General features: G+C 38.1%; 1 protein-coding gene across 1 annotated transcript in view; it reads left to right on the top strand.

The window, feature by feature from the left end:
* The first annotated feature begins 2950 nt into the window (after positions 1-2950).
* LOC127441635 (dual specificity calcium/calmodulin-dependent 3',5'-cyclic nucleotide phosphodiesterase 1C-like) overlaps positions 2951-25891 on the top strand; it is a 99596-nt gene continuing 76655 nt past the window's right edge. Inside the window, exons 1-3 of the mRNA XM_051699251.1 lie at positions 2951-3035; positions 5924-5974; positions 7869-8040. Coding sequence (XP_051555211.1) covers positions 2951-3035; positions 5924-5974; positions 7869-8040 — 308 coding nt within the window. The remainder of the gene's footprint in view (positions 3036-5923; positions 5975-7868; positions 8041-25891) is intronic.

Here is a 25891-nt window from a genome sequence, read left to right on the forward strand (position 1 = left end):
TTCAGCATTTGATTTGAGGCACGTAGCAGAAAGTAAAGCAGAGATCCATGAGCAGTTTGTCCATGTCTGTTTAATACTCTGTAATGAGGTTCTGTGCTGTACTTACACTCGTTACACATTTTCCGCTATTTTCCCGTGTGTTTTCTGTGCAATTGCTCGCGGAGACTCGCGTGCCATTATATAAATTATTTGTTTTCCCGTGCTGGTCTTTTATTATGGTATGAGCCATCTTGGATAACCCCGCCTCTAAACATCACGTAATGACAAACCCGACTGTGACTGGTCATTTTACATGTCAGTTAGATGGCTTTTCCTGCCTAAGTGGGTGGTTCTTTGCCAATGTTAGCTGCAATAGATCCCAGACCTTTGCTGTTTAAGTCAAAGGTATGGCTACGCAACGTGATCTCATGAGAATTTGTATGCATTCTTACGTAAAGTTTGGTTCTAGCAACTGTACATTCTCTTACATTTGCATAGACACCAAAACATACAGTTGTAGAGGGGTTCTAGTGGGAAGGAAACGGGAGACGGGGTTGCAGTCCAAGTAAGGGTGTTTTTATTTATTTTCCTCATTTAACTAAAAATGCTTTTCATCCAGACATTCACTTTTCACACACAGCTTCCATTAAACAGTTCAAGCAACTTAAGAATAACAGAGGTTCAGCTTCATGGCGTGGCATCAGGGTGTGCATGTGTGGCACTAAATCTCTCTCTCAATCTGTCGCTCCGGCGGCCTTTTAAAGCCTGCTTTGAAACGAGACACAGGTGTTTAATATCAACAATCACCAGGTGATGGCCCTTACTGCTTCCTCTCTCCCCAGTGACAGACACATGACCACGTCCCGCCCCAAAACAATATTGACTTATTGACAGCATCTAAACGTCATCATTTTACATGTTAACACCTATAGAAACGTACAAATGTTTACGTGTGTCATTTGAATTGATTAATATTGAATAATTCATAGAATGAATCAATTAACTACATTTAATTTATAATCAATGAGATTAGTTAAATGCCATCACATTTATTTAACACAGTTGACATTGTAATATGACATTTTAACGGTTTCATTCGGTTCTGTGTGATTTCTGCTGCCCTATACAACGTTTTAAAGGATTATATCACTTTAACCAAGATGAAACTTTAAAATGTTAAAATGAATACAAATTCTGTTATCGTTCAATCATTTATTAAGCATTTAATTTAAAATTTTGTTTAAAACCACAAAACCACAAAAAGCACCATATAACAATAATAAAATTAATCCATAAATTTGTTAGCTATAATTCAAATATTCAGGCTGCTTTCTGTGAAGAACAGACCCAAATTCCAGCCTTTGTTCAACAGTCTCCATCTCCATCCGCCACAGCGCCACCGTGCCCACGGTAACCGTCAACCTGCTTTGGTTGGTTTCATTTTCAAAATTAAACAATTGGCACCTCAAACATTATGACCAGCGGTTTTACGGCAGTGATGTCAAATGCTCATTGGCTGTCAAGTGTCTCGTAACCACTTGCAACATGCCGTATTCTGCGTTGGATATGTTTGAATGAGATATTACAGCGCTGTTATGGAATGCATCAGGAGAAGATTTACAGCAATTAATAATTTAAATTCTACTCTCCACCTCACACAATGCTATTGTATGCCGTCTGGGAGCACATCGGATGCAGCGCATCGCCCTTTGGACTACTTTTGTACTGAATATTGTCATTTTGTTTTTTTTTTCTGAATGTATCATTGTGATTAAATGTATTTGCCTGTTAAGTTTTTTATATGCTTAATAAATGGTTATGGTTAGGTTTAGGAGTAGGGGTGGGATTAGCGACTGTAAAATATATATAATTGAATATATTGTATCAAAAAGTATTGCTACTGTACATTAATCTACTTGTTACATGTTTTTATATTGTTGCAATGTGATTATGTTTAGAGGTTGGGGCAAGATTAAGGGATCTAAAATATCTATAAAACAGTAAAAATGTACAGATATTTATAATAGATTTGTGTATTCAAATATATTTGTAATGAATTTGTCAGAATTTTACGTTTCTAAAGCAGTAAATGCGTAAAAATGTTTACTTTTTAGACGCTTTCAAACGTCCATATTGTACATTTTAGTGTCTATCCAAATGTAAAAACATGTACGTTTAAATGTTACAAATGTTAACGTACAAATAGCTATGTATATTAATGAGATCAGGCTGGGCTATGTGAGACTAGAGGCCACCCAACCCTACTGTATTTGGAGAGAGACAAGAAGATCTAACCTCCAAAACCATTGCATATTATTTCACCATAATACAGTAGCTCCATCTCTGCCTCCACCCTTCTATTCATCTTTACACTTTTCTTTTCTTGCCTTTGAAGAGAAAGCAATGATTCGTGCTTGAGTCAGATCACGGGAATTGCATGGCCTTGACCCAGCCTAACGCATTTCTAAGATTTTGTTCAACAAATCTGCAGTAACTCGAAATGGATTCAATTCCATTTAGATGATAAAATCATACTCGCACACACACACGCACACTAGGAAAAAGAAGCACATGTGAAAAAAACGAATAGCATTGCAGAACATTGCACAAACACAGTCGAGTTGTAGTGTAGATGAGAGGGGTTATGTTATGCATTGGTACACTAAGTGCTCAGTTGAGAGGGGACTCACATTCAGCCGGGGAGACAATAATGAGACAGAGCTACAGAGGAAAATAATGACAGAAACAGAAAATAGCATGTCCTTTGAGGGAGTACAGTGAGAGGTGGTCAGGATAGATAGAGACAAACAAAAGGACAAGACAGACAGAGAAGCAAACGACTCCAAGCCGTTGGTAAACAAGTTCACTCCACACGTACACCCTAGGATTTTTTACGACGAGACCTCTGCATGTTTGAAAGCTGAGGAAACTCACAAAATCCTCAGCAAAAAGGTAGAAAAAAGAAAGAAAAATGACTGAAACAGATTCAAGAAAAAAGGGCTTCACAAAGGGAAGAAGTGCCACATTCAGCATCGATGGATTCAGCTTCACTATTGGTAAGAAACTAAAAAACTATGTTTATTAGATCCACATGCACTGAAATAGCGTATTGTGTTTTATTTGAGGCTGGATATTGAGTGGATTTCATGAGAATTAGGTTGGTAAATTATTGAACAATTTTTGAAATAGAAATTGGGTTTTGATATGATCAAGAACCAATTCTTTCTGATCTCAGAAAAGATGTGAATTTCAGGATTTGATCTGAGAGTCTGATTTCTGAAAAGACCCTTTCAGGTGAGCACAACTCCACAGTTCCATAGCAGCCAGAGTAAAATACACCTAGGCACAAATGCACGCACATTCACAAACCTACCGAAAAGAAAACATTGCTCTTTCATAGCTCAATGCATTCTCCGTTATGTTTCATTTCAGGGTCAACTTTGTCTTAGATGTTTCTAAGAAAATTCCTTAGGAAGAATGAAAATAGAAACAATTGTTGACTGACTGTAAGAGCATGGAGCTCTAAAATGAATGTGGAAATTATAGCTCAGATAATTTGGTCTTTGAAGAATTTGATGAGGAATGTTTGAGTTCATATTGAAATCTCTAACTTTTGCTTGCTGACTTTGGTATCTTGGCAAAAATCTAAACACCATTTGAGACATTGAGATTTCTACTGGAATTCTACAGAAGAAAATGAGATTACTGAGGACTTTTTCTGAGGTTCTGAGAATCTGAGAAGCACGAGACCAGCAAAAGTCTCCATTTGCTCTCCTTTTAATCACTGCTGTCTTGGAGAAACAACTAAGATAAAAGAGATGCCATTTGTGATTTTTATTTTTCCCAGAAACACATGCCCACCTGAGAGGACAGCGGTCAGAGCGGGTCTAACAGGGAAGGTGTTATAATAGAAACATCATAACACATGTGAGGTGTAAAAATGGTTTTAATATGTCCAGATGATATTTGTTTTTTGTTTTTTACAGCAAATGCTAGTTAAAAGGAAAAGCAAATGCTCATTCCTTGTCAAATTATTTATGTTAATTTATTTAAAGCAATAGTTAGCCCAAAAATTATAATTCGTTCATCATTCTCTCCCCCTCATGTTGTTCCAAACCCATCTGATTTCTTTCTTTCTTTCTTGAAACATAAAAGGAGATGTTAGGAAGAACGATAGCCACTTTCATTGTATGGAACATATATGCAATGAAATTGAGACATTCTGATTAACATCTTTTGTGTTCCCCAAAGGACAAAAAGTCATATTAGTTTGGAACAACATGAGGATGTGTAAATGATGACAGAATTTTCATTTTTGGGTGAACTATCCCTTGAACTAACGAACTTGTTAATGAGAAAATAACACTGCGGAATGAGTTACCCAATAGTACAAGAACGCAGCAGGGAGCCTCATATTCACATTTCATCATTACATGGTAGCATTTTCAAACATCTGCCTGTCGCCATGGTTACGTAGCCCTGCGATCAATTGCTCAGTGTGTTCTGAGCTCATTTTGTGTGATGTGTTGTCAATCAGGTCCAGGGGAGCGTGACGGTGAGCTGCTACAAGCTTAATGATGGTTGGCAAGAGCTGTACATGACCACTTCCTCTCTGAGTGTCACTCTAAAGGCTTTTAATGGGACTGTTGGGGAAAGAGTGTGTGTGTGTGTGTGTGTTTCGGTCTATTTAGGTCTCTGTTATGACACCTGTCGGGGATGGTATGATATTGAACTTCACTAATGCATTTGATAATGTTGCCTCAAATCGGACAATGTGTGTCCATGGAAAAATTGCTTTTATTTGCAGGTGCATCATTTAGACTGTTTTTCTTTGCCTAACCACGATGTATTCCAAAGACAAAACCGCTATTTGCCCAAAAACACAAAAGCAACCATTACAAACCGTTAAAAACTCCTTAGGTTTTTATGACATCAAAACACTCACTTGTAAGATGAAACATTTTAACATTTGCACTACATTTGCAAGCTTATTTAAATTAGTTGTGTGGTAGTTCAACTGATAGTGTTGCACCTGCAATGCAAAGGACCGGAGTTCGAGTCCAAAAGAGCATGCGAGTCGACACGTGATCAGAAAGTGTCTTAGAAGCACCACAAAATGATGTGGTTGCTTCAGCAATTGTGTTTGTAATCTCACATTTGCTTTTTATGAATCTTTTAGCATCACACAATGGAAATTTCCTTGGAACTGCCATGTTACATGTATTTGGCTGTAAAATCATATGGGAAGAGGTGTGCTTATACTTTACTAAGTGACTGGATGATTTTCACCTGGTGGGCAATAAAATGGCTGCAAAAATCTCTTAGACTTCCATTGAAGCAGGGACCCGAGCCATATCTAGGGAACAGAATATCATAGAGTCTTGGAGGTGGGCTCTTTTGACTTGGGCCAGTAAGTTACTAGCTAGCAGCCACCCAGAACACCTTAGCAACTGCATAGCAACACCCTAGCATCCACCCACAAACCCTGTGACAGTGATTTCAGAAAACATACAAATCTAGTTATGAATAAAGTCAATATTGGGCTTGATTGCCCTTCAAATTATACAAGCAACATGCAAAAGACTTTTCTGGGGAACACTCATTTTTATGCTTTTTTTGTACTTGATCTTGTGCCTTTTTATTTGAAGCAACTCACGATACACTAACAACACCCCCACCAGTCCCCTACTGACCAAGATCCATTTAAAATCCTAATGAAAGGCTCACAAACAGCAGCTAAAGTCCTATTAAAGCAGTGTTCCACGCTTTTCCAGCAGCTTAGTTCATTATATTCACATTATGCAAAGAGACACATTAAAATAGCAGCAAAAAGCTTTTTGTGTGGTACATTTAATTTAGTCTCTAAAAAAAGGCTTGCGAGAAACACACACACACTATGCTAATGTTTTCATGTCTTAATACTCTGGTCTCTTTCTTTCTGTAGTGGCTAATGAGGATGGTGAAACCAACAGCAGGCCACTTGCAAGGTTTGCACGTAAGTATCTTCTTTGATAAAGAAACACATTTAAGTTCTTTTGCAAATTGGAATTTTGCACTACCTAAACTGGATTTTATTTATCCAGAGTCTTTCATCTTGTTTCAAATTCATGAGCCACAGGATACATTGAAATAATTTGCTTAAAAATAAAATAAAATAAAAGACCAATTGCTGTAGAGAAACTGCTGTAGAGATTTTGTGGTTTCATAGCTCATGCTGCTCATCTTTACAGCAGGGTTCCCACGGTCATGGAAAATCTGGAAATATTCTATTCCATTCTATCATAAATGTATGTTTTTCTAATTTAGCTCTGCTCTAAAATATTTTTTGAAAATTAGCTAGAAATTGCTTTAATTGAATGCAGTCTCTATGTAAAGATTTGTAAAAATCCTAAACAATAAATCACGAAGTTATGACATTTCTATTGTACTTAATGTTTTTCTAATGTTGCTCTGCTCTAAAATGTTTTGTGTGTCTATTTACACCCCGGTGTGGCAAATGCTATTTACACAGTGCAGCTATTTGCACCCCAATAGTCTGGTGGAACCACAGAAATATACGACAAACTAAATAACAGGTGTCACTGCCGTGGTGTGGGGTGTAAAGATGGTGTGTGATTGTGTAGTGTTATCCTAGCAACCCCGGTTCGAATCTGCATTTGTCCCACACTTTTTACCATCTGATTTTCATACACATACATAAAAATGACTATAAATGTTGATTTCATGGCAGTGATTTGGTCACTGAATGTCGGGGAGTGCAGAGAAGGGTTTGATCCGCAGGCGGGGTCTGTCAATCTCACTCGTCCCGCGTGAAACCATGGTTACTGTAGTAAAACCAAGGTTATTTTTTCTAAGGTAAGGCTAAGGTTAGGTTTAGGGGTAGGGGTTAATGTAGTTTGTGTGGGACTCTAAATAAACACAATAAACACACTGCAGTGATGCCCATACTGTATGTTAGTATTTAAATATGGGTGGAAATAGTATCTTAAACTTTATGCACCAGGGTGCAGTTGGTATCTACCATTGTTTGCACCAGGGTTGGGGTGCAAATAATATTTTCCACTATTTGTACTGGGTGTAAATAGCATATATCATTATTTGCACCAGGGTGCGCTAAGTATCCACCATTATTTGCACCAGGGTGCAAATAGAATCTGCCTTTTAAAAATTGGCTAGAAATTGTTTTAATTGAGTGCAGTCTCTGTGTAGTGATTTTTAAAAACCCTTAACAATAAATCATAATAGTTATTCAATTTCTATTGTAAATTTATGTTTTTCTAACTTCACCCTGCTCTAAAATATTTTTTTTTAAATTGGTTTGAAATTGTTTTAATTGAGTGCAGTCTCTATGTAATCTTTTTTTTAAATCCTTAACAATAAATCACAAAAGTTATGAAAGTTGATTGATAAAAGTGTGGGTACCTTGTTACCGTAGCTGGAGTCTTGATCTTGTGGTCTTGACTGTTTTTTAATTTTTTTTATTTTATATATATATATATATATATATATATATACACACACACACACACACATATACATATACATATAATTTGAAACTTTTAAAATAAGGTAAAAACTTGATTATTGTGTGTTTGAATGCTGTTTTGGTTAATTAAAATTAACAGCCAGGTTCTTACACCAACAGGTCTTGGTATAGATCTAGGCCTCGATAGGTCTAGTCTTAGTCTGTGTCTGGTTCTTAGGGTGTTTAGGCTTGGATAATCTGATTCTGACTCCACGTCTGGTCATTACAACAATCCAATGATTGCAGAAGCAATTTTTTTAGGCATAGGCCTAATTGTATACATGGGCCTTCCACTAGATGGCAGTGTCCGTCATTAGATATTCATGAACGGAACATCTTTAAGTATTTCTTATTTTCTTTGCAGGCTCAAAGTCTCAAAGTGCACTATGGAACACTCTCACAGCTGGGACGGGGAGTAAGGAAAAATTCAAAATTCAGAGCAATGTTCCAGATGATCCGCATAGACTAGAAGAGATCCTAGCAGATGAGCTTCCATCTGCAGATGTGCCAGAGGCAACAGAGAAAACTGCTATCAGGTTCATTTCACTCCATTTTAGTATGATTTAGTATGATGATCTTTTATCTTTCATGTGATTAATCACTAATCACTTGTTTGGACTGATCTGGGAACTGCACCCAGAGGAAAAGTATATCATGGTCTCAGATGTTTCTCTTAAAATTCAACAATTTGTTTGGAAAAGTACAAACAAATTAGACAGTTGTTGACATACAGTAAGAGTATAGAGCTATAAAATTAATGTGGATTTATAGCATAGCTCAGATCATTTGGGCATGAGAGATGATAGGAAATGTTTGAATTCATAGATTTGAAATCTTTTTTGATAGCAAACTTTGGCCTCTTGGCAAATTTGACTGCAGTTTGAGATCTCCTCTTAAACGCTTTTGCAGAATTAAGCCAAATCCATTTTGCTCTCTGTTTAATCTCATTGCTATCTTGAAGAAACAATTGAGATATAAAGTGATGCAATTTGTGGTTATTCACTTATAACACGAGAGGCAATGTTATGAAGCGGAAATGCGTGTTCTTTCTTTGACACTTTACGTTTAAACAAGTAGATCTGATACTCTAGATCAGGTTCATGTGTGACCTTGCCTTTCCTTGCCAGTTTTAAAATGACAGATGGAGTTGTGTGTGGCAGAGCATTCTCTGCATTAGCTGACAGGATTAAAAGCTCTTGAGAACTCCTGAGCACAGCTGAGCATATCGTGAGTGGAGCAATAATTCATCTGTTCCACATCAATGCTGATAACTTAATATATGAAATGACAAACAAATAACGTAACATAGGGTGACCATACATCCTCTTTTTCCTGGACATGTCCTCTTTTTCAGACCTGAAAAAAGCATACTCATACCCCCCCCCCCCCAAACACACACTTATTTCGTCCTGGCGTCGACTTTGCCAATAAATAATTAAATACAAATGCTATAGAATCAAATACAGTATATCTATATAATACTTTTTGCACCATCATTTCTAATAAAGAAATATAATTTAAATAATTACAAATATTTTATAATAAATATATTTGAATGAATAAATAAATACCTATAAAAATAAAATAAAAAAACATGAGAAAAATAAGTTCAAAAATAAGATGAGAAAAATAAGCCAGTAATGCATAGCTTCTGTGAACTTCCATAATTATTCTTTAGAATGTATTTAGTATAACACTGAAAGAGTTATGTAGGACATATCCTTTAACTGATCTCCCATAGAAAGGGCCCCTGACCCTTCATGAGGTCATATAACCTGCTTCCACCATAAAACACACTGTACCATTCAGAGTTTCCAATAATGTGTGTGTGTGTGTGTGTGTGTGTGTGTGTGTGTGTGGAGAGGGTGGAATTATTGATTGAGCAGATAGATAAACACAAATGACTGATTGTAATCAATACCACAATTCCACATTGACTTTAGTTTATCAATTATCTCCTAACACTATGTTTGATCTTGGCTGAACTACTGTATTTTAAGCCTAAACAAGTTCAGAAACAGTTGACTAATATAGGAATTTGCTCATTACTGTAGCTTATTTTGGAATAGTCTAATAGACTGAAAATAAATGCTTCCTCTGACGTATGACTTTCTTCTGTGGAACGCAAAAGGAGATATTAGGCAGAATGACTATGGAAAATTGATGCAATGTAATGGTGACTGAGGCTAATACAGCCTAACATCTCCTTTTGTGTTCCATAGAAGAAAGAAATGAATACAGGTTTGGAATGACATGAGCGTGAGTAATGGATGACAGAATTTTCATTTTTGGGTGAAATATCTCTTTAACAATGCACCTCCAGCGATTTGTTACTATATGTAAAGGTGTATCAAATAATTCTCTCTAATACTTGGCTCCTTTTTTATCAGTGCACTTCATAGCCACTGCTACTATGTGCCCTCAATTTCTGTTGTTAATCTCCCATCTCTGTTTATTTCTTACACCCAGAGACCAACAAAAGTAATATCCTGTGACGGATGACCCCAAGAAATCCAAATGTTATTACATATTTAATTGGATTTCAGTCATTTAGTTCAAATGAGCTTTTTCATTTGAAACTCTTTAGGATGGCCTTTTTGAGGTTTTTCATATCAGAGCAAGTATGATACAACTGCATTAATAGCTCCTTCAGATGGCATTCATTAATTGGCATATACTGTATACTCCAAATGGCAGTCACTGTAATTCTGTTTTGAAAACAGGGCTTTGCAGATTCATTACTGTGAAGCAAGCCTTTTGTAATGTTAACATCAAGATGGCTTGTAATACGCTTTGCTGCTAAAATGTGTTCTTCAAGAGAAAGATGAAAATAGATGAAAGATCTAACCTCTTCTTTTGTGTTCCACAGAAGAAAGTAAGTCAGCGACACTGTTACATCCTCCTTATAGCAGCTGGTTTAAATGCCAACAATACATTGAAAGAATTGAGCACCATTTTTTAGTCAAACAGATAAACACTTTTAATCACAAACCGAACAACTGATACAGCTCACCTAAATGAGTCATTAATCTTTGTGTTTGCTAACTGAAGAAAAACTTAACTATTGGAAAAATGTCAGAAACTTTCCATCATTCACTGGTCTCATAACTGAAGTCTCAGTAATGAGACTTCAGATCTCTGACTCATCTTCAGGGAATACAAATACATAATGCATTTTTGGTTGAAAACACCGTTTTTCTATTTCTTACCATCAAGTATGTGGTGCTAGAGTATTTTTGAAAGTCTTCATTTTCAGTAGAGAAAAACGGCATGTCGACGTTAATGCGTTTTTAGTTAAATTCTTTTTTTCCCATTTCTTACCGTCAATTATGTGGTTCTAGAGCATTTTTAAAGTCTTAGTTTTTGGTGGAGAAACAAAAACGCCATGTCCACTCTAACTAATTTTTGGTTGAAAACTGTTCTCAATTCCCTACTGTCAAGTATGCAATACTAGAGTGTTTTTGAAAGTCTTCAAAACACTGCTCCATTGTGGATGAGAGGCACAAGCGTAGCAAAATCGGTGTGTTTTCACCCACAGTCTTATTGGTGTGGCCTTTCTGCATGCCGGTACATCTGGCCCTACCCTCACATACCCTAACCTTTAGTCTCGCAAAGCTTAGAGACCTTTGACTCTAAACTAAATCTGGTCCACATTGAAGGTTATTCTGGCCAAGAACCACTCACTTAGAAGAGTTGGCTTTCTAAACAACATGTAAACAACACCAACCACAGTTTACTTCTTTATGTGACATTTAGGTGCAGGTAAATCTGAATGCAAAAAATATAAATTATACAGATGTGCTTAAGGATGTCTTGTTTACATGCTAATAAGGGTCTCAAAAACTCCCAGTATCATGCAGAGATTCAGTTCCTTGCACCTAACACATTTTGTCAAGTCTAGTGACTAGTTCTTCCTCAAGTTTACAGCCTGAGAACAAATAAGACAAATGATGACACTCAGGAATTGCATGGATAATACTTTTTTTGAGAAAACACTAATTTTTGCGTGCAATATGCTGACAGACAATATTTTGGCTTGGTGTTTTCAAATTGTGTGAGTTAGGGCTCGACATTAACGCTTGTCCGCTTGACTGTGACAAGTAGATTTTTGAAGGGGCAAGTGAAAGAGAATTTTACTGGCCTGACCGGACCAGTAGTCTGATTACATTTACATTTATGCATTTGGCAGATGCCCTTATTACAGGGACAATCCCCCTGGAGCAACCTGGAGTTAAGTGCCTTGCTCAAGGACACAATGGTGGTGGCTGTGGGGATTGAATCAACAACCTTTTGCTTACCAGTTCAGTGCTTTAGTCCACTATGCCGCCACCACACCGCTGATTAAAATGTCAATAACTGAAAAATAACCGGCTATATTTGGGATATAGACTAGACCTGTGTCACTTACTACAAAGTTTGTATTCTTATTCTGCTTTTGAATATAATCCAGAACGCGCAATTTTAGCATTCGCTAGCGATCTAGTTGATGAGCGGTGTCTGACTGACAGGCGGCTTATGTGTGCGTGCTAATGCAGATACGCGCATAAACTGTCAAACACATTTCAAAATTCCTCCAAAATGCCCATCTTGATGAGGTGTTCATGTAAACACAGAGAGTTATGTCTGAAGTGAACATAAACGGGGGCCGGCTTTGACTCAAAATATCGTACTTGTAAGTGTAAATGTGACCTAATAATAGACCTGCCGCTGTCTAGTGTGTCCATAATATTTATCAATCAACCATAACACGAAAACGAGAAAACCACTCGCTCTTGGCTGGATAACTTCTGCAGTATAAAACTAACTCTCGGTGGGGTGCGTAGTGGGTTGTGCGTGGATGCCGCGGAGAATAGCGTTAAGCCTCCACACGTGCTACTTCTCAGCGGTAACGCCCAACAAGCCACGTGATAAGATGCGCGGACTGACGGTCTCAGACATGGAGGCAACTGAGATTCGTTCTCCACCACCCAGATTGAGGTGAGTCACTACGCCACCACGAGGATTTAGAGCGCACTGGGAATTGGGCATTCCAAATTGGGGAGAAAAGGGGAGGAGGTATTGGAAAGTATATTGGCATTGTGATATATATATATATATATATATATATATATATATATATATATATATATATATACTGAACAGTATATATTGTGCATGGTATATCTTGCAGCAATAACTTGATGAAAAAATAGATCTGATACAACATACAACAGAAACTTTGACATGTTACTACTTGAGCATGTAACCAATGCTCATGTCATTTTTTCTCTCTGGACAAGTAACTTTTTTTAGTCAGACAAGTGAATAACCAGTTTTCTTGTCTGAAGGACAAGCATATCACAATGATTAATGTAGAGCCCTGTGAGTTATGCATTTCAGACAGTGAGACTTTTCCCTGTCAGCTTAGCTGCTGGGACTGACCTGTGACATTTGAGAGACTTTTACCTTTGTAGGCTGTGATGGCTGCTGGATTCTTTTGAACTCAAAAGAGTTTTAAAACTGTTTAAAGAACAACAGCACTTACTGGTGGTGAGCAATTAGGGTGTGTTTTAAGTGCCAAAGTCTAGTTAAAACATTCTAATATTGCTCATTAGAAAATTATATTTGGAAATTACATTATTGGTTTATTTAGCATTTTTAATATCTGGGCTACTACAGTATGCAAGTATGTGAATGCAAACACTTCTTGCTATGCATGCTTGAAATCACACATTAAGCGATTTTCCACCAGCGGGCTAAAAGCACAGTGAGTAATTGTTACAGTAGCATTTCCACTTGACCACGGTTCTTTACGGTACAATTACGGGCTGAATTTCTCATGTAACCATGCTGGTGGAACCCCTGCAGTGACGTGGCGACTCATGATTGGTCATGCAACACCACAGTGGAAAAAACTAAATTTAACCATACCAATGAACCTGGATCAGTACGAAACGGTATTAATGGTTCCAGTTGCATACCAAACACATCAGAGCACAACTCAAATACAAAATGCATTCTCATGTGTTGCCACAAGGGGCAGTGTAGAATCTTGCTGAGCCAGTTAACGATTGTTAAACTGTCGACATGTCTATAGCTAGCCACCTGAATAATAACATCCAGTTCATTCATCCTATCGCCCCTTAACAACAGAAAATAAGTATGAACAAAGGGACCAAAGGCTTGCAACGCTTTGGCCAAGAATGTGAGTCTCTATTTGCTTCTGCTAGAGTATATTTCTAGCTTTACAGTTTAAATGTTTGACACTCTCCGAGAAACATTATAGAGACAAAATGAGTAATGTGAGATGGGCAAAAAATGGCAAGTCAAATGCTTATTCAAGCCTTATCAAGCATAAGGGCTAAGCTTTTCTCATTAAAGGTTAATTTGCTGTGAATTTGCAATTTTGGCAGCAAGCTCAGTTTTCCCACTGTTTCTTAATGAAGCCAAAGTTTTAGGCTGTCTTTTCTATATTAATAATTATATGGATTACAACACCTTTTTCATTTACAGAAAGTAGTAGAACGTATAAACAATTTATACAGATATCTCACACGATTACGAAAACAGTAGTAGTGATCGTTGTTGGGAAAGCTACTTTAATAACATTAACTCATAAATTAAAAACGTTACTTACAAAAAGTAGCTGACTACATTGAAGCTATTTAAGGGGGAAATTATCAGATGATGTACATTTTTAAAACAAGTAGCTTTAAACATAAACAAATTCGCAATAGTAATGCAAAGTGTAAAGCAGAGATTCTAATCAGCCAGTCGTTTCTTTTTGAACCAGTTCATAAACACGAACTGTCTTAATGAACTTATTTGCCTTAAACTAAAGTACTTAAAAAATTTAACAAAAAACATACTTCCACCGCTAATTGCGGGGGTTGTTAGTGGTAAAGCTACACAGTTTTGAATAACTCTCACTGAAAAATTGTATTAGTAACTTCGCTAGTTTTAGAACCACCCCCCCCCCCCCTCCCCAAACAAGTGGTTACTATTGAAATGGAAATACATTTTCAGTTTCACCGTTATCATCATGTAACTGGTGATGATGTGAACAACTGCAAGAGATGCAGGTGAGACAGGTGACGTTAGTCACATTAGATGCTCTCAGCTTCCAGGATGAAATTAACACAAACAATATAAACCTCACTTAAAAGAAAAGTGCTGAGTAGAGATAGCAGATAGAGCAAAGCAACATCAAACAAGACATCTGAAGTGCTCAAAGAATACCAGTTGCCACAACATATACACACAGAGCATCTCCTCGGATGAAAGCGTGGCAGTGGTGATGTGTCTTTGAGACTTTGGCCTGGCATTATCTTCTGCTTCCTGCATCAGGTAATTGAAAGGCCCCTTGAAGCGACTCATCATCTGCAGTGAACAGAAAGGGAAGTAGAGAAAGGCAGAGGAAATCGAGATTGAGAAAAGAGGAATGTCATCTTAGAGCTAAAGAGAGTAAAAGAGTGTTTTCATACAGGTTTTCCGAAAACTCCCCCCATCTGCTGTTGGTCAGATATACAGATAGTCCCGCCCTCATGCTGTTGGTTTGTAGGGCTGGTTGGGATGTGCAAACAAACTAAGCAATGTTTTGACAGCATCTCAAAGCCACAGTGTTTACATTTTTCAGGAAAATAAACCAACAAATGCCTACTTATTTTTGTGTTTTCTAAAAATGTCCTTCCACAATCAGAGCAAGTGAATGTGAGGCTAGGTGATTGCTTTGGTTGGGCCTGTCTCTGTTGGTGTCTTCGAAAACGCAGTGCATTTCTGTACTGGGTGCACTGGTTTTCTAGTTGAGCATTACCCCTTCTGCATGTGGCGCTCCATAGCAGCTTGTTGGTGGCAATTTTTTCTAGGTCTCCTCACATTTTTTCAGGATTCCTTTTAAATGGTCCTTAAAACAGCGCTTCTGCCTACCAGGGTCTCTGTGGGCATTGTGTAACTGACCGTAGAGAACCTGGTGTGGAAGTGGGTTTGAGGGCATTTGGATGGTGTGTCCGACCCATCGCAGCTACTGTCTTACCAGAGTTCCTTCAATACTGATGGTGTTAGTACGTTGAAGGATCTCTGTGTGGGGGAGTCTGTCTCGCCATGTGACACCTAGGATTTTCTGGAGACACCTGATGTTATAAGACTCCAGACTCTTGGTGTGTTGCCTGTAGGGGGTCTAAGCTTCACCACTGTACAGGAGTGTAGAGACACAGACTGCTTGGCAAACAGCTACGTTGGTGTTAATATTTAGCTTCTTATTGTCGAACATCTGTGTACAGAGCCAACCAAAGGCAGTGGAGGCAAGATTGATGCCTGCATGGATGTCCTCATCGATAAGGCAGGAAGGTGACAGGATGCTTCCAAGATAGCAAAAATGTTTGACGACCTTCAGGCAGACACCGTTTATATGAAATGCAGGAGTTTGGAGTGTAGGAACAGTACATTGGGTGATAATCTCTCTAATTTAAGTTTTCTCTGTGTTCACTTTCAGGCCAAAGGCCTGATAAAAAAGAACACACGATGTCTAATGTGTGTTGCATTGCAGCAGGAGTGTGGGCAAAAAGAACACAATCATCAGCATACTGAAGCTCATGAATCCTGCAAATGGTAGTCTTTGTATTTGCTTGTAGGTGGCGGATGTTAAAAAGACTGCCATCCAGTGAGCTGGATGCCATCATTGGGGCTAAGGAATTTGTGATCTACCATAGTTACAGCTGTCAGAAAGAGATTGAAGATTATAGGAGCCAAAACACATCCTTGTTTAACCTCTACCTGAACGGGGAAGGAGTGTGACTGGATCCCACTCATGACCACACAAGCCTGCATGCCATCATGGAATTGCTGCAGGATGTTAAGAAATTTGGGAGGTACTCCAAACCTCTTCATCACAATCCAGAAAGCATCACAATTGATGGTGTTAAATGCTTTAGCCAGGTCTATGAATGCAATATACAGGTTTTTGTTCTGCTCCCTGGCCTTTTCCTGTAGCTGGCGTAAGACAAAAATCATGTCAGAAGTGGAACTATCTTTTTTGAAGCCACATTATAATTCTGGAAGGATGCTTTCTGTGATATAATGGGTGAGACGGATCATCATGACCCCGGTTATTATTTTTCCAGCTACTGACAGCAGTGAGATACCACAGCTGTTTCCGCAGATGGCCTTATCCCCCTTTCTTTTGTGTATTGTTACAATGTTTACATCTTTCCAGTCTTGAGGGACAATTTGGTTTTCCCATATTATGAGGATGAGGTTGTAGAGGCTCTGTGTTAGAAGGTAGCCACCTTTTTTAAGTGCTTCTGCAGGTACATCATCAGGACCTGCACGCTTGTTGTTCTTGAGTCTTCTTACTGAATCAAGGACCTCTTTAAAGGTTGGTGGTGCATCAAGCTCATGCACTATGAGTAAATGTGGTAACTGACTGATTATGCTGGAATCTGAAGGGTTCTTTTGGTTAAGAAGTAGGTTAAAATGTTCAGCCCACCGCTTAAGGATCTGCCCTTTGTCCTTGTGCAGCACTTTTCCATCATCAGCCATATTACCCTGTAGCTCAAGACCGGTTGCCCACTGAAGCTAAGCAGGGATGTGCCTAGCAAGTACCTGGATGGGAGACCTCCTGGGGAAAAACTAAGGTTGCTGCTGGGAGAGGTATTAGGGAGGCCAGCAGAGGGTGCTCACCCTGAGGTCTGTGTGGATACTAACATATAGTGAAGGGGACACTATACTGTAAAAAGGCACCGTCTTTCGGATGAGATGTTAAACCGAGGTCCTGACTCTCTGTGGTCATTAAAAATCCCAGGGCACTTCTTGTAAAGAGTAGGGGTGTAACCCAGTTGTCCTGGCCAAATTACCCCCCATTGGCCCTTCTCAATCAGGGCCTCCTAATAATCCCTATCCATTAATTGGCTCTATAACTCTACTCTGTCCTCTCCACCAATAACTGGTGTGTGGTGAGTGTACTGGCGCACTATGGCTGCCATATTTTTTTCATTTGGAATATTGTGTTGGTTATTGTGTTGGTTATGACCAGATTGTGCTCAGAGCAGTGGGTGAGAAGTTTAAGGCCATTGGTGTTCATCTTGCCAATTTCGTGTCTCCCAATAATGCCCAGCCAGAGTGAACTGTCTGTGCCGACGCTACCATTAACCCTCTGGGGTCGATGGATGTGCCGGCGCATCCTGCTGGATTTTTTCCTCATAACAGCGGAAACAACTTAAAATACTCTGTCATTTTTGGGCATACAGTTAAGTGTAAGACATTAGAGACTATAAAGGGTCTACTTTTATTTGTGTACATTCACAATAACAACAAAACCTTGTGCTTTTGTAAAATAAAGAAAATAAACAGGGTGCGCTTCCATCCGTCTCTGTCTCCACGAGCATCTTTCTGAAACACGTCACAAAAATGAAGTGAAAATGTCTACTTTTAAATAAAACAATTCAAATTTAATGCAATGTAATCTGTATGAAACAAAGCGATGTACAGTTTCTCCTGGCTCATCTAATTATCGCTAATGTGATCACACCCACCAGCAGAGTGCGCTATTCATACAGTAATGTGCTGAGGCGATCAATGCAAATGGATAATGCCCCCAACAGTGCCTTAAATAGCATCAAGTTCATCATCAGATTCATTCACTTTATTGCACGTTTGGAAGATGGCATGCTACACAGGTGAGGAAGCTCTACAGATGGTCCTGGATAGGGACGAAGAGTTCACATTTTCCTCAGAAGAAGAGCGGGAATCTGATGAGGAACGTTTGCATTTTGAAGAGCGACTTGATCCAGTCGAGGATACAATTTCGGAAGAGTAAGTCTTTACTTACATTAGTTGACATGCTATTTTATATAAACATGTACATATTTTACTAGTTGGACAATTTCCAGACTTGCCATCCAGTATTCAGAGTATTGAAATTTGAAATATGTCCTAATAGGCAAGTGTTAGTTACATTTTAAATGTTTCGGCTAAAGCAGGTATTTAAATTGTATGCTGTATGATACAAATATGATATGTAATATGATATAAAAATAATATGAATGTTTAGATTATATTTTAACTAGTGTTTATGCTGCCTCATTATCACCAATGAAGCTTGTGCTTGCAAATATCTGTTTGGGTGTAAATGTGTAAAATGTGCTGTAAATATCCCCATATTAGAAAATCAGCATATTAGAATGATTTCTGAAGGATCATGTGACACTGAAGACTGCAGTAATGATGCTGAAAATTCAGCTTTGATCACAGGAATAAATTGCATTTTACAATATATTCAAATAGAAAAGTTATTTTTAATTGTACAAATATTTCACAATATCACTGTTTTTGCTGTATTTTGGATCAAATAAATGCAGCCTTGGTGAGCAGAAGAGACTTCTTTTAAAAACATTAAAAAATCTTACAGATCTAAAACTTTTAAACGGTAGTGTAGGTCTAAAGTTTTTAAGTAAAGTCTTTATGTAAAGAAAATGTATAGTCAGATTACTTCTTTCAACTTAAACTTGATTTTGTGAATAAGCTACAAACAATACATTCAATCATTAAGTCTCCTCACATTCATTCTCTCTCAGGGGAGGGGTCCTTGTCTCCTCAGGTGTGAATCACATCAATATTCATGATCATCCACGCCTCCTCGCATATGGCCTTTCTAACACTAAAAGTGTCTTACAAAAGTTAAATGACTATATTGTTTTGTATGAATGAGTGATCAGGATGGTTTCCACAATATTTTTGTAGCAAAAACTCTAGGCTACAAGATCCAGTTCTCAAAAGTCTTGTGAACAAATGTTTAGTATGTGTTATATGGCCTTATTTCAGTGACTTAAAATGTTTGTTTTTTCAAAAACCATGCATAAACATTATTTTCTCAAAAATACAAACATGTACATACATGTTGTTCACATATTATTGTGGCCCAGTTTGTGCTGAATACAGTGTTATCAGACTTTAGCCATTAATATGTTTTTTAGCAACTGAAAAAAGCACAAATGTCAAGGCATGTCAAAACTTCTCCAGGGCCCAAAACACCCTCAGACCCCAGAGGGTTAAAGTCTCCCAGGTACAGGAGTTTATCAGAGTTTGGGACCTTAAATATGATTGAATCCAGTGCCAAAAAGTTCTTGTCCACTTCTTCAGCCTCCAAAGTTGTAGCATAGGCACCTACCAGGGTCACATAACATCTCTTTGTAAAAGGCATGCGCCAGGTCGTCAGCCATTCATTGAGTCTTCTCCTGAGAATCGTGTCTCACTCAAAGCAACGATGTCTATATTTTATTTCTGGAGTTCGTTTGCAATTAGTGCTGTGCACCTGTGGGGTAATTTGTCATCATTTGCATCCATTAGGGTGCATACATTCCACGTAACCACAATAAATGGTCTTATTTGCTTTGCTTTTCGACCACTTAATGGCATTCCTTAGTGACTGCGGTAGGCCACTCAGGTAAATAAGGAGCAGGCAATTTTTAGGTCACCTTTTCTAGACCTCTCCCCTGTCAAAGGGTGAGCAGTGCAGACCCTAAACAGGGCTGCTTAGACATGTGAGATGCTACCGGAGGTGAATGCTGCTCCATCCCGTCCACACAATGACCATAAGCTCACGTCGCCTGTGTGCAGGACAAGAGGCTCCTAGCCTATCCAAGACCTGCCTCCATCACCATTGTTCCATCGCTGCAGGACTTGTATTGGTGGAAGTGAAGGCCAGCGCATAGAGTGGATTTAACGAGAAGCCTGGGGTGCGCAAGTCCTGACTCCACAGCTTTACTCCATAATCCATAAACCAGACAACTAGAAGGAGGATGTAGCTTCAGGGGGCTGAACGTTCTTGTTGAGACTTCCTCTAGCAGGCCCCCAATGCTGTCTTGTCTTCAGAAGTAGATAACTTGGAAAACTAACCACAGGCATGTGGTGGCAGCAGGCTATTTGATGGCGGCCTGTAATTGGCATGTCGAGATAAGCCGTATGGCGTATATGGAGTTTTTTCTATGGATCTAGCGATACCAATCAGCTAGCCCCTCCATGCCTGTTAAACCTCCACTGTTGGTCTGCGACTACTTATTCGACACAGAGCTGCAAAAGAGCAGCTCTGGCTTATTTTGTAGCTGTCCTTCATACCAGAAGGATTGCCCACTATCTGACATCTGTGGATGTGGTTGATAGCAGCCAGCTCTGCCCCAACATATGTATAAAATCATGATCACCCACAAGAGATGAAGACTCCAGTCATATCATTAACCTTATAAAATCTGTTTTACTCTACATGGAAAGGGTCCCCTCATGGGGGCTGCCATGTAAGGATCACATGACCAGCCAAATATTACTCGCTTAATCTCAGTAACTGTCTTGTTATTGGACACTTTAAATTAATCCTGGCTGACTGTGAATAGTGAATTTCTACAATGGCATTGGTAACTGAAAACTACTGCCTTTGAATGATGCTGCATCCATATTCAAAAAATTACTGAGTGCATCTTTAAAGTCTATGGGGCAAACGTTCTGGATGGTTTAAGCGCTGTTATTCAATTCAAATGTTTAATCAAATGAATTACATGAAATGCTGATTAATTAATTCAATTAATCTTAATTACTTACATATCAACATATGCTGAGAAAGGCCCCCACATAAAGGTAATTCAATCTAAATAGTTAAAAATATAAAGGCTATATAGTAAATACAACAATTCATATTTTCATATATTCAGATTCAAAAGCATTGCATTATTGTGTCAGATATGTAATGTTTTGTTTAAATAGCTTTAGAAGTCAATACATTGTTTACATGGCAGTATGACATTTGCATATACTGTAATATTAAAGGGATAGTTCACTTTTAAATCGACAGCATCAGTGGCCTGCTGACAATTACCCCAGGAAAACAGAAAATGCATTTACAGTAATACACTTACAATGGAAGTATATGGGGTAAGCGTTCTGGAGGGTTTAAAAGCAGAATTGTGAAGTTTGTTAAAGCACTTGCATGAATTTTTGAGTTAAAAATACATGTTATTTTAGCTGTAAAGGTCAAAATCAACCTTTTGAAGTAGGACTTACTCCCCCTAAAAAATAACTTATTAAAAACCTTTGCTGAGTTTTAGGTCACAATATAATATTTGTATTTAATTCTAAAAGGGCTAGTTCACTCAAACATGAAAATACTGTCATCATTTACACCATAATTTTGTTCCAAACCTGAGTTTTCGGTTGCACTTTATTTTACAGTACGTGTACTTTCAGTATACTTACAGTGTACTTGCCAAGGAAAGTACTGAGTAACATTAGGTAACTACATGTACTTAATATGTATTAAGGTTCGGCTTGGGGTTAGGTTTAGGGTTGGTATCTAGTAATTCCTGTAGTTGTTGTAATTATGTAGTACGTAAATGTAAAACAGTACTGTAAATTAAAATGCTACAGAGTTTTCTCACCATTCACTTTCTTTGCATTTTTTTCCATAAAATAAAAGTGAATCGTGACTGAGCCCAACAAACTACCTCACATCTCTTTTTGAGTTTCAGGGAGGAAAGAAAGGGTGAATAACATGAGGGTGAATGACGTATTCCTTTAACACTATTTGATTTTCTTTTTAAGGAAGTGCTTCTCTGGGTATTGCACAATAGATTTTATAGGTTGATCTGTATGTTATTAATAAACAATGTTTTTAACAATTTCCAGCACTAACCTGCTGCTGTATCTCTCCTACTGATAACAGTCGTTCTTGAATGTCTCCCTTGAGAAAAAACATTTCCAGTGTGGAATTAGATCTCTGCATTAGATTGGTCATCCTAGCTTTCAGCTTTATTGGATTTTCGGGATGTTCAGGAAACTTCCTGCCCATTTATGTAATGGCCCCTTTGTGTGGAGCAGACGAAAAAATACAAAGATAAGAAACAGAGAGGGATAAACTAAATTAATTGTTTCCTTCATATTGGGTTTTGCTTTGCTGGCAGGGAAAAGTAACAGTGTGAGAAAACATAAAGGGGAACCACAACTTGGTATTATGACATTGGCTTTTATTCAGCAGAATATTTTAATTAAAACAATAATTCTAGAGCATTACACTCTTTCAAATAAACTTTTGACGAAACTGTGCAGGAATAAATATAAAGGATAATTTTATTGCTCAGAGGTTGCTCTTACATAGCTCAGCGATTTAAAGAAGTTTCATTTAAAGGAATAGTTCACTCAAAAAAGAAAATTTCATAATGTCATAATTTTGTTACCCTCATGTACACCGATCAGCCACAACATTAATACTGGAATTGTGATATAGTCAATTAAAAGTGAAACAATCTGTCTGTAAACAATTGTTGGAAGAATAACTTGTGTCATGCATAAAGTGGATGTCCAAAACGACTTGCCAAAACTATAGTTTGCTAATATTAAATCTGTGGAGTGGTTAAAAAATGAGTTTTAATGACTTAAACCCAAGTGTGTGTAAACTTCTGAATTCAGCTGTAACTGTATATATATAATAACATGTCTGACAAACGTCTTTGGCTACTGCATTGCGTCTTGTTGTTCCAGTGTATCGTCTATTTATTATTATAGGCTGTTATAAAATAATCTGTTACAAAATGTACAAAAGATTGCATAATCAAAATATAATGCATCATATTTTGCCATTACGTGAAGATTCGCTTCACAACTCAATGAAAGAATGTGCACAACGCGCATCTCTCTGTTCTTCCTTCAAGTTTCCGTGGTAATCTTAGTAAGTGCGCACCAGTTTTTTAGTGACTTTCTGAACCTTCTATTTTCAAATCGCAGTTGACTTAACAGGAGAAGCCATAACCATAGTGTTTTAAATATGAGTGTTAAGTTGAAGTTCAGTTTTGAAGATGCTGCATTCTGTTCCATTTAGCTCCACTCTTTCTAGCTGTTTGAAACACTCGCCTGCTGTTTATGTGCTGCTTCAGCGCATTGAGTCCACTGCCTGGTGTGTGTGTGTATCTCCCCAAGTGTTCGCTCCTGTGGGGAAAGCCATGATGCGCTGTATTGTTGTTGCTGTGATGATTCATGAAGCATTCCATTCAACTCGGAGAGTCAGAATTTCCATCTTTCAACTCGGGGAAAGTGCAACGGAATGACACTACGTTGGACTTCAAACTTGGAAAATTGTACGGAAATCTTCAGCTCCCATTTTGTCAAGATGCAGGTGTGTGTTACGTCAACCAGGGCAGGGAGGTTTACAGTCAGTGACAAACATTCACTTTTATTAAATAATATCCATTAACAAGTCAAACTTCTTACATTTAAATGATAATAAATAGTTTTTTAGCAAACGTTTTGCAGAGACAGGTGGTTGAAACACGGTTAATTACACTCTCTTTTGATTATCGTAACAGTAGCATTGCAGCATCGTATATCAGTTTGGTTGCTATGAGACGTCTCTGACAATCAGTGTACCCCTCAAAATCACAATGTAATCAATCTCAAAATTAAAAATAAGTTCCCTCTCTGACACGTTTTTGTTTAGTCGTCAGCTAATTGTCACTGAATTTCGAATTAAGTGAAAAGTCACATCATGCATGATCACCATCGATCATCATTTTCATGATTGATCATTGTTGACACGTCCGAGTACCCGAGTACTCAAGTACTCATGCTCATCCCTAATTGAAAGCACTACAACAACACATTATTTGATTTTTTTACCTTGTGAATTTAATAATTGTTTTGAAAATATACTCTTATTTCAAATCACATACTTTGCAACACGCTCCAACAAAGTTGGGACAGTGGAGTGTTTATCACTGGAACATCACCATTTCTTCTAATAACACTTAAGCGTTTGGGCCCTGAAGACAAAAGTTTAAGTTTAGCAAGTGGTATTCTGTGCATCATAATGCGCCACACATTCTCAATGGGAGACAGGTCAGGACTGCAGACAGGCCAGTCTAGCACACAGCTTACGCAGCCATGCACTTGAAATCCGGGCAGTATGTGGTTTGGTGTTGTCCAGCTGGAAAACCACTTCTGAATGTGTGTGATCTCCGATCCCTCAGACAGCCACTGTCTTAAAAACCGGCTTGCGTATGTAATTGATATCATGACATGGGCATACTTCGGTAAACCTTTGTCAGACAACACCATTCACCACAGCATCCACAGATGCAATTAAAGGCTTTACTATGCAAAGTAGAAGCCATACATCAACACTCTACAGAAGCGCCGCCAACTTCTCTTGGCTCTGCCTCATCTGAGATGGAAAGTAGAACAGTGGAATCGTGTTTTGTGGTCCAACGATTCCACATTTCAAATAGTTTTGGGAAAAAAACTGCCATCGTGTTCACCGGGCCAAAGAGGAAAAGGAAAAGCAGTTTTCTGCTTCAGACCCAAAAGCCATTATCTGTCCATGATATGGGTAATTTACACATCTGAACTGCAGTATGCAATTCTGAACTCAGCCAAAGTCTCTTTAGCTAGTCAGTACACTTGGCAGCCAAATTTGGGCTTTGGACTTTGTAAACAAGTGGCATACAAGTGCAGCTCCTATCCACTTGAATGGGGAAAGACCAAAATCTCCAAAATGGTTGGTCAAGATTACGATCAAAGAACATGTTTCAAATCAGCAGTAAAATCTGACAATACTGGTATCATAAATTGTACTACTTTACCCCTGAAATTTTTCCAGCTTGTATAGCTAATGCACATGCACCTTCTTAAGTTGATTGACAGGCAATGTCTGTATCTAAAAGGTGATTGGCTCTTTTACCTGTAAGGCGGGACTTCCTTTCTACATCCGTTGACCGTTGGGAGTTCCAATTTCTCCCATTCATTTTAAAGAGCACCTATTATGGTTTTTCAAATATTACCTTTCATGTAGTGTTATATAGCTGTTTGTGAATGTAAAAAAGTCTGCAAAGTTTCAAAAAAAGTGCACGAAATATGGAGTTATTGACACCCAAAAGAAAGAACCGATTCTGAACACCTGAAACGAGTCGTTAGTAATTCCAGACTTACTTCCTGTACTAACCTACATAATTTGGTAACAAAAAACCCACCTCTGGTCTTCATTGGCTGCTCACGAACAGCTTTGACCCGCCCTCAAACACTACACTAAGCGGTAGACCAATCACAACAGACTGGGACATCTGACCAATCAGAGCAGAGTAGGCTCTCTGAAAGGAGGAGTTTAGAATGAATCCTTATGAACGAGTCATTTTTGACACTGGGAAAACAAAGTTAATGCTGCAATTTAAATTATGAGCAAATTAAAGTGTTTTTTGACCTTGGATGCATGTAAATCTATTGTATGAGACCTTTAAAACAAAATTAGGCACGTTTAAAAACCATAATAGGTGCTCTTTAATAGAAGTGACCCGTCTCTGCTAAATAGTCTCTGACTGGCATGATTATTACTGAATGCATTTGTGCTGGAATTTATTAATCAATGATCTACAAGCAAATAGA

The sequence above is a fragment of the Myxocyprinus asiaticus genome, chromosome 5 (genome assembly GCF_019703515.2).
Source record: "Myxocyprinus asiaticus isolate MX2 ecotype Aquarium Trade chromosome 5, UBuf_Myxa_2, whole genome shotgun sequence".
Classification (NCBI taxonomy): Eukaryota; Metazoa; Chordata; class Actinopteri; order Cypriniformes; family Catostomidae; genus Myxocyprinus; species Myxocyprinus asiaticus.